The sequence below is a fragment of the Epinephelus lanceolatus genome, chromosome 24, assembly GCF_041903045.1.
Source record: "Epinephelus lanceolatus isolate andai-2023 chromosome 24, ASM4190304v1, whole genome shotgun sequence".
NCBI classification, from domain to species: Eukaryota; Metazoa; Chordata; class Actinopteri; order Perciformes; family Serranidae; genus Epinephelus; species Epinephelus lanceolatus.
The window spans coordinates 20,957,300-20,966,887 of NC_135757.1; the positions used below are offsets into that span (position 1 = coordinate 20,957,300).

Below are 9,588 nucleotides of genomic sequence, written 5' to 3' on the forward strand. Positions count from 1 at the left end.
CAAAGACACGAGACACAGTGAGAGCAAAAAGGTCCTGCTCGAAATAAATGACACACTTGGAACAGAACAAAACCAGGCCAACGCTGGCCTTCACACGATCCCTACTGTCCATTTACACCCAATACCCCCGTTGAATTATTTAGCATCTGGCAGCTACAGTACACACACAGCACACGTGTAGAAATGGGTCGGTGCCAAAGGTGCACTGAAAGTGATACTGTACATTTTATACTGCAAAGTGACAGAGTTTATATTCACATACTGAAATGAGGCATTGTGTTTCAGAACAAAGTCCATTCAAAGTCCGATTTTCATGGCTTTTATTTGAAATATTACAGGAACAAACATCTCAAAAACAGCATTGTAAAAACACTTCTCTTCCACCACCAAAAAAAACCAACCTTTTCTTTTTTACCTCAGAGTTTTGTGCCACAGGTCGAAACAGGGCACCACATGCAGCCGGACATATTTCTGGCCCCCACTCGTGCACTCCAGACAGCCGTAAACAGTTTCCCGCCTATGGTTGCCCATGCCGCAGAGTGCACAGGGCCCTTTGGGGATGTTGTGTTTGAGGAGGTTGACCCGTGTGTGGGAGCTCTCTCTCAGGTAGGCAGTGGACATGTCCGTCATGCTGGCGGCTTTCTCGTAGTAGTCTGTAACCATGTCGTCCATGTAGGTGTCAGAGTGGGTGAGCTCCTCGAATGTTTGATTATCTGCATGGTGGTTGGATTACACAAAAAGGCAAATGTAATAGTGAAAGTAATGGTGTCTTTTGGGTAGCAGAGGTCGTTTCTGTACCTGCTCTGAAGGGGTTTCCATAGATGATTCCTGACAGGAAGCGGCGCAGTCGACCCATGGAGAAGTGACCAATGAAACCGCCGAGCTGCTCCCTGATCTGCTCCCGCTCAAATCCACCTTGAGACTCCGGGGCTACACAAATATCTGACACAGAGGAAGAAAAAGCCAGTTCAGAGATCAGGTTGACTTTAAGACAACTACAAGAAGTTGAGCAATGAACATTTGCAGCAGCTATGCAGGTGTCATTTCATTTAAGTATTTTCTCAATTGGTCTATAAGGTGTCAGCACAAGTGTCCAAGGGGATGTCTTAAAGCACCCAGTAATGCTAATATTTGGTCAGTATGGGGGTTGAACCCATGACCTTGGTGTTATTAGCACATGCTCTAACCAGCTGAGCTAACCAGCCTGTTGTTGAAGTTATTCTTACAGTATTTGTTCCAAGATGAATCAGGGACAGAAGAAAAAACAACAGCACCCTATTTGATGTTTAGTCAGGGGCTGAGGGCAATGCACATAATAACATGCTTTCATCATGTTTCCTTTTCCCTCAATCTTCTGATCCAAAGTCAATGACTTATTAAATCGATGTGCCTGCAGCTACTCATGTGCAAAGATTAATTTTTTTCTTTCTATAAAGTGTGGAAAACCACATCGGTTAGCCCAGCTGGTTAGAGCATGGTGCTAATAATGGCAAGGTCATGGGTTCAACCCCCATGCTGGCCATTAATTCACCCAGGTATCTGTAGTGACCCATATGCAAAGGGACACCTTTACACTCTAGGCTGTTTACCTCCAACAACAACTGGAAGGTGGTCACACCTGAATCAGAGGCCAAAACTAAACATTTATTCTATACCAGATAATTTCTGGTACAGTTTTTTATTTTGCGTAACACCATGACCACGTGGCCTAATGGATAAGGCATCTGACTTCAGATCAGAAGATTGAGGGTTCAAGTCCCTTCGTGTTTATTGAAGCATAATTAAGAAATCATGATGAATGCTGAATTATTCTCCACGCAGAAAGTGCTATGAAAAGTATGCTTTGGGAAGTTTGTAAACATCCCAAATAGCAATAGGTAGAACAAGTTTTCTAAAGAAACTGTGTAAAACAGGCTGGTTAGCTCAGCTGGTTAGAGCATGGTGCTGATAATGCCAAGGTCATGACCTGACCCAACATCCAGAACAAGTATGAATTCTGTTTCCTGTCCCAGATTCATTCTGGAGCAAATTTTGTTTTGCATTAAGTCATGCTTTCTTTGGCCACATGGTCTAATGGACAAGGCGCTGAACTTTGGATCAGGAGATTGAGGCTCCGAGTCTCTTCGTAGTTGAGAGCTGCGTCCTGTTTTGAGAAATCACAGTGAACCTTGAAGCATAATTGATGCTGAATTGAATTGGAATTGGAACATCATCCCACTTTGCTGTCAATGGAGGACTACAATACATATATAAAAATCTCCTCTCAGGGTGGTATCTGTGTCATCCTTAAGCTCGAGTCCTCTACCAGGGGCCTGGACAAGGGTTTGTCCAGCTTATGATCCCAGCTGGGTATCTGATGACTCGCAGTGCGTACATGTTGATGGCTCGGACCTTGTTCTGACCATTCAGGTGACTTCTCAGGAATTGCCTTACTGTCTGGAGGTATTTGGTTGTGGTCGACTTCCTTGCGGCCTCCTCATGATTTCCATTAGCCTGTGGGATCCCAAGATACTTGTAGTTGTCTAGGATATCTCCAATGTTGGTGTATCTCTTCAGCCGGGTGGCCAGAGCTGTTAGTCTTTGTTTGGCAGTTTCAAGTGCCTCTGGAATGCAGAGCTTGTTGTATTTCCTTGGTACTCCCTTATTCGCCATGTTACCTCTGTGAAGGTCTTCTAGTTGACTTTATCTTTGCCTCTAACCGCCTCTTCCATGGAGGGTACTGGTTCTTACGCACCATGTCCATCTTGTATCCAAGCATCTCCAGGATTATTGTTGCTGTACTGTGAATCAGCTTGTTGGTCTCGGTGATGGTCTTTGTTGGGATGGTATTTAGGGCAAAGCAGGACAGATTAAAGAATTTTACACCAGCTTTGGACCGCAAGTCAATTGCAGAAAGCTCCCTCTTTGTGTATGACTCGCTCTGCCAACAAGTAGCTAAAGACACATTCATTCATTCATTTTCTAACCTATCCTCTTGAGGGTCATGGGGAACCTATCCCAGCTGACATCGGGCGAGAGGCAGGGTACACCCTGGACAGGTCGCCAGACTATCGCAGGGCTGACACATAGAGACAAACAACCATTCACACCTACGGACAATTTAGAGTTATCAGTTAACCTAGTCCCCAATCTGCATGTCTTTGGACTGCGGAAGGAAGCCGGAGTGCCCAGAGAGAACCCACGCTGACACGGGGAGAACATGCAAACTCCGCACAGAAGGGCTCCCACACCCAGGATCGAACCGGGAACCCTCTTGCTGTGAGGCGACAGTGCTAACCACCCCACCACTGTGCCGCCCCTGAAGACACATTGATTTGTTCAATTATATGCAGTGGCCAGTATGGAGGGCGTGACACCCTTCAAGTCCAAAGTTAGCTGCTTTGTCCATTAGGCCACGTGTTGTCACAAAACGTGTCTTTTTACAAACAAAATTTGTACCAGAATGAAACCGGTTAAGACTAAATACATCAATTTTCAGTTGGATCAACATTCCAGTTTGGCAAAAGTGGAGGGAAGTGCAACATTATTGAGGTGTTGGCTCATTGCAGGCCAGTATGGGTGTTTGGCATCATTAGCACCACACTCTAACCAGCTGAGCTAACTGACCTGCTGTACATAAGTGTTATTTTAAAAACAATTATTTCAGAATTAATCAGGGTCAGAACGAAAAACATTGGATCCATTTTGGATGTTTTGTCAGGTGTGACCACCTTCCTGGTTAGCGTCTGTGGAGGGGAATAACATTAAAAGGTAGATCTCTTGCTTTGCATGTGAAAGTTAGTGGAATTAATGTCCACATTTCAGTACTATTGGTTTCTACAAAGCAATGTACTTTCTCTGATTTAAACCAATGAATACTGCTTGCATGGTAGCCTTATATTTTGTCATATCAGCCTCAAATAAAAACCTGTCTCTTATGATTCAGTATCTGCAATATTAAGTTGTGTATACATTGTCATTTCAGGTGCCACAGTTCTTTGGTCATGAGACATAATGACACCATAACTCCAGAGGAAGAACAGATCCTCTTCATGTTTAAAGGTGGAGAAATAGTTATAGTGAGATAAGAATGTATGGCATGAAGAGTGCTGAGGAGCTTCAGGTGTTAACCACAAATGATGCACCCACATGTGGGACACATGCAGCTTTCAACCATCAAGGATTCAAGCCTTTAATTTTTTTCTCCAAACCACACGTCTTATCCTTTAAGTGCTCTACTGACTTTCATCTCAGCTCTGTTGGTCGCGGATGAAAGTTGGAGTCAGCAAAACAGTGAAAAGCAGAACGAATGCATTCAGAGGTGTACTTTCTAATTTAAGCACTGTAGGCTCCTTTTGTAATGTTTGTGCTTGCGACAGAAGAATCATTTAAATACAGACATGCCTCATAGGTGTGTGTGTGTGTTAGTTGTTCTTACCAAGTCGCCCGTCCAGGCGAACAAAGAGCTCATAGATGCTGAAGGCAATGGTGGTGTGAGCTGGGATGACGATGGCCTTGTCTCGACCTTTGGGGTTCCTGCCATCGTCGATCTGAAACTGCAGCATACAACAGGAAGCTGAGTGTCGCACCTGTTTGTCAGACAGGTGACTGACGGCAAGATAATAGATGGGAAATAATCTGCAATTTGGGGCAAACTTTGGCGAGACACTCCATCTTAAAACCTTGTTTTGTCATGCATTTAAACATCTGACAGAGATAATGTCAACCTTAGGACCGCTGGAGGATTTTTTGCAATGTGGATATTTTTTGTCCAAGTATTTGCACAATTACTGGCCTGTAAACTGTCAACACAATGTCCCAGTGCCCAAGCAGATGTCCGAAGGATCCCATTCTGCCTCCTGATCTAGAGTCAGAATCGCTAAACACTGACCAGTATGGGGATCAACTCCATGACCTTGGCATTATTAGCATCACGCTCTAACCAACTGGGGCTGACCAGCCTATTTGCTCTGTGTGTCCACTGAAACTGCTCACAACAAGGTCTGGAGATTATCTTGAGTAACCGGTCCATCATTTCTGCAAAGAGACATTGCTGTTGAGTTTTTCAAATGCATTTCTTGGGGCTCTGACATCTGAAATCAACGTCTGACAAACAGACAGACAGAGAGCTCAGTGCAGAGATTACATCAACTTTAAGAACGCCAATAGGTGCTCTGAACATTTTTGCTGCAACGTTGGTGTTTTTTATCCAAGTATTTGTGCGATTACTGGTCTATAAACTATCAGCACAATGTCCCAGTGCCCAAGTGGACGTCTGAAAATGTTCCACTCTACCCTCTGAGCCAGAGTCAGAAATGCTAAATGCTGGCCCGTATGGGGGTTGAACCCATGACATTGGCGTTATTAGCACCATGCTCTTACCAACTGAGCTAACCGACCCTTCAGTTCTGGGCTTCCTAGACAATAATACATATAGGAAACTGCTCACAACAAGGTCTGGAGATTATCTTGAGTAACCGGTCCATCATTTCTGCAAAGACACATTGCTGTTGAGTTTTTCAAATGGATTTTTTGGGGCTCTGACATCAACATCTGAGAAACAGGCAGAGAGCTCAGTGCAGAGATTACATCAACTCTAGGACCAATACTAGGTGCTCTGAACATTTTTGCTGCAACATTGCAACATTAGTGTTTTTTATCCAAGTATTTGTGCAATTACTGGTTTATAAACTATCAGCACAATGTCCCAGTGCCCAAGTGGACGTTTGAAAATGTTCCACTCTACCCTCTGAGCCAGAGTCAGAAATGCTAAATACTGGCCAGTATGGGGGTCGAACCCATGACCTTGGTGTTATTAGCACCATGCTCTAACCAACTGAGCTAACCAGCCCTTTAGTTTTGGGTTTCCTAGACAATAGTTCATATAGGAAACTTCACACAACAAGGTCTGTAGATTATCTTGAGTGACTGGGTCATGATTTCTAAAAGACACGATGCTGTTGAGTTTTTCAGCTAAATGTTTTTGGCACTTTGAGCACAAGCCGAGTACCAACTAGTTCCATTATAATGGAAAGAAGGCAGACATCTCTACGGCTGGTATCTACAACACTCGGCAACTCACATCTAGACTGATAAACAGCACTACAGGTAACTGTTTCTGTGTGTTTACCCTCATGGTGGTCCCTCTCATCCCAGCGTGGACGGTCAGAGAGCACTGACGTGTGGTGCGGATGCTCTCCACGACCACACAGAGAATGCTCCGACCACTCTCCTTGGACTGACGAACCAGGCAGTGATCCAGATCCACTTTCCTGAAAGAGCAGAAAAAAAACCAGTACTTTCTTTGCTAAAAATCTTGTTTGACACCTGTTGATGTCAAACAAGAATACTTCCTGTCCTGTATTGTCCTGATGTATGTAACCCCTGCCCTGTCCTGTATGTGTGCTAGTGTAGAATAACATGATCATTTATTCAACCTTACAGGGAAACCCTCCTCTCACATTCCTTCTCTCACAAGGAGGTCAGACATCAACTCATAGCTTTTGTTAAGGAAAAAGTAGATATCTAAACATCAGATCTGCATGACAGCTGAATCTGTATCTGAAGATACTTCTACCAACATCTCTCTTTTCAAAAAGATGAATAATTAATGAAAAAAAATTAGATAATTTAACTTGGGTATGAATAAAACATCAGAGATGACACTTAATCTAAACAGTCTTAAGTGATACTATGATGATGACGTTGTCGTGTTACCTGGAGTTGAGCTCTCGCAGTAATGTGGGCACCTCAAGCTCATGTTTGGTCACAATGCCAAAGGAGGCTTTGACGGCCACAGAGTCTGACCCACTGATCTTGAACCCCACATCGTTGATGAGGTGGTTTCCTAATCGACCGTTGAGGGCGATGTCAGATTTGTCCTCGTAGTTGAGGAGCTGATATGACGACACTCCTGTTTCATAGAACAAAGAGGTTTTGGTTATGTTATGCTAAGAAATATTGCAAGTATATTCATTTCCTGATTCGTTGTCCTTCAATTTAGGGTAAAATATTTTGCTTTATACTCCACATTATTTGACAGCTAAATACAAATATAAAATGATGAAATACAATGTTTTTTAAACTCGCACCAGTAAAATGCTCACATTCAACTTGATTCAATTATATAATATTAATAGTACAACACTCAAAGGGTACATTTCTCTGCACTGAGTACTTTTACTTGTAGTACATTTTGCTAGTAACACTTGCATACTTTTACTTAAGTAAAATTTTCAGTATAGGACTTTTACCCAATTACCTACAGCTTATCTCCTGGGCACTGCTGAGGTGCCCAGGAGACAAGCTGGCTCCTCTACAGCTACCAGTCCATGCTCCATACTTGACCCAGCTAACCTCAAAGGTCCCGATGGACTGAGCTTCTGTGACCCTACATAAGTCTATGGCCAGTATCGGGATCTAACTCGTAACACTGGTATTATTAGCACCACACTCTGACCAGCTGACCTAAACGGCCTGATAATTTCAGTTTGTCAAGAATTTTGTCCATCTTTGTATTCTTCCCAGCTGGCATTATAATGTTTATTCACTGTTGAATCAACATCATACACCATGGTTGAATCACTGTTTGATTATGTTTTGATTGTGAAAGATGAATCAACATTGACATTTCATTAACTTCAAACATTACTTTAAAATTGTTTCAACATTGAAACAGATCTTTCTGAAATTTCAATGTTGATTTCTGAGATTTTTTTTAACCTTTTTACAACCATCAGAATTAGACGTTGTTTTTATGTTGTTTTAATGTTGAAACAACAACTGACATAATTTCAACCACATTGTAACGTTGAAGGTCGGTCTTGTGCCAGCTGGGTTGGTTCACAGGAGAGGCATGTGAGAAAAATGTTTTCTTAATGAATTTAGTGTAACACTGGGGGGAGTAATTGATATACAAATGGTCATTTGGGGGGGGTGAAGTCGTCCTTTAACTCTCCTCAGGAAAGCTAATTAGCTAACATGCTAATTAGGGACTTAATGACTGACTGACTGACTGACTGACTTAAACATAAATGACAAAATTAGCCTAAGTTATTGTCAGGACTGAGTATATTTTCTAACCACATAGCTAAGTGGGTTGGGGTTTAAAATCTTAACTAAACGAGGGAAATTTGGGAAATTGAGTTTATTGGCAACTCTTAAACCTCACTGACCCACTAGTCAATCATTGCAATCCCATGATATCCAGCTAAACATTAACATCAAGAGAATGATTCATAGAGCTGGAATATACCAATACAGATATAATAATGTGGAGGAAGATGATTTTTTTCCAACCTTGGAGTTACATGAAGGGAAAAAAATTGGAAAAATCATGTTTTAAAAAAAAGTCAAATTCAATGTCTCTCACAACAGATACTCAAAAACACAAAGTTGAGCCTCATAATTCTAACGTCTGTGTCATCACTGTACCTGCTGTGATCTCTTTCTCCCCCACCAGGATATCTTTCAGTGAGAACGGGGTCGAGGCGTACTTGTTCTTCTTCCAGAAATGTCTCATTCTCTTCCTGGTGACCAAGCTGAGCGGCTGATAGCGGTCGGCCTCGCTCAGGCTGGGGACGGGTATCAACCTCCCCGTGTCCCCAACCTGCTTCACAAAGTTCTTAGTGGCTGCTGCAAACATGTCAAGTGATGCATGAGTATCAAACCAGGTAAATAAAATCCTTTAAGACTGCAGTGTCACACACACTGCTGGGTCCAAATGTTTGCTGAGCTCAGGTGTTCTTTCGGGCTTGTGAAATGTTAAATAATGCAGGTAGTGTGTAAGGGAATATGGGACAAGGTGTGTGTTAACTTGATATGTCACTGTAGGCCTGCAGCTTCCTGTCACGTGACAAATGAGGCAGGAAAACAAATTATAGGAGCTTTTTTCCCACTTTTTAGCAGCACATTATCTCTAACTGCTGACTAAAGCTTGAAATTAAAGTCCCGTCTTAAACAACATGTTCCCTTTGACTCTGCGATACATGAAACATCTGCTCTGGCCACAAGCCTTTCTCCAAAATCTTCTTTTTTCTGAGGGATGTCTCTGTGGTTTTTCTAAGATCTAATGTTTTTTCATTGCAGCTTTTTTTTTTAGCTTGGATAATGTCCACCTTTTCATGCCTCGACTCTCGTGTGTGTGTGTGTGTGTGTGTGTGTGTGTGTGTGTGTGTGTGTGTTTGTGTGTCCTGCTTGCATGATCATGGGTTGATCTCTCTCCTGTGGTTATGCTGCTGTCTAGTCTATACATCCAGAAATAGCCCGTATGTTTTTAGGCTCTAAATGCCACATGTAAGAAGCTTTCTTCTACCGCAAGAGCTGAGGTCGGTATTAGTCTTCTATACATTACATTACCCTGTAATTCTTTCTGGCCAAGAGACATCGTGTAGCTTCTTGGAAGCTATAAAAGAAATCATCACACTGCAATTTACACTTCGGCGTGCAGCCAGGAATTTCAGGATTGAATGTGAGTTTATCCAAACCTCACGAGGTTTCACAAAGTGGAGGATCAGTCAGTGCCCACAGCTTTCACCTTGAATCACCTGGTCAGACTGTTTCATGGAAAAAAGCAGAGAGAGCAGGTGATAGTATTTTTACTGGTGTAAA

General features: G+C 42.6%; 1 protein-coding gene and 2 non-coding genes across 4 annotated transcripts; all 3 read right to left on the reverse strand.

The window, feature by feature from the left end:
• Window positions 1-363: 363 nt before the first annotated feature.
• On the reverse strand, window positions 364-8,623 carry pjvk (pejvakin). 2 transcript variants are annotated; one of them, XM_033615415.1, is made up of 6 exons: window positions 8,413-8,623; window positions 6,697-6,892; window positions 6,110-6,251; window positions 4,418-4,535; window positions 799-942; window positions 364-713 (listed from the first exon to the last, which is right to left on the reverse strand). In XM_033615415.1, exons 1-6 carry the CDS (start codon window positions 8,621-8,623, stop codon window positions 412-414), a joined length of 1,113 nt encoding a protein of 370 aa, XP_033471306.1. In that variant the 3' UTR covers window positions 364-411. The 2 variants fall into 2 exon arrangements, with proteins under 2 accessions (XP_033471306.1, XP_033471307.1); XM_033615416.1 differs by lacking the exon at window positions 799-942.
• trnai-aau (transfer RNA isoleucine (anticodon AAU)) lies at window positions 5,306-5,379 on the reverse strand. The gene has a single exon. It is a non-coding gene; the product is annotated as a tRNA-Ile (tRNA).
• On the reverse strand, window positions 5,757-5,830 carry trnai-aau (transfer RNA isoleucine (anticodon AAU)). The gene has a single exon. It is a non-coding gene; the product is annotated as a tRNA-Ile (tRNA).
• Window positions 8,624-9,588: the final 965 nt, after the last annotated feature.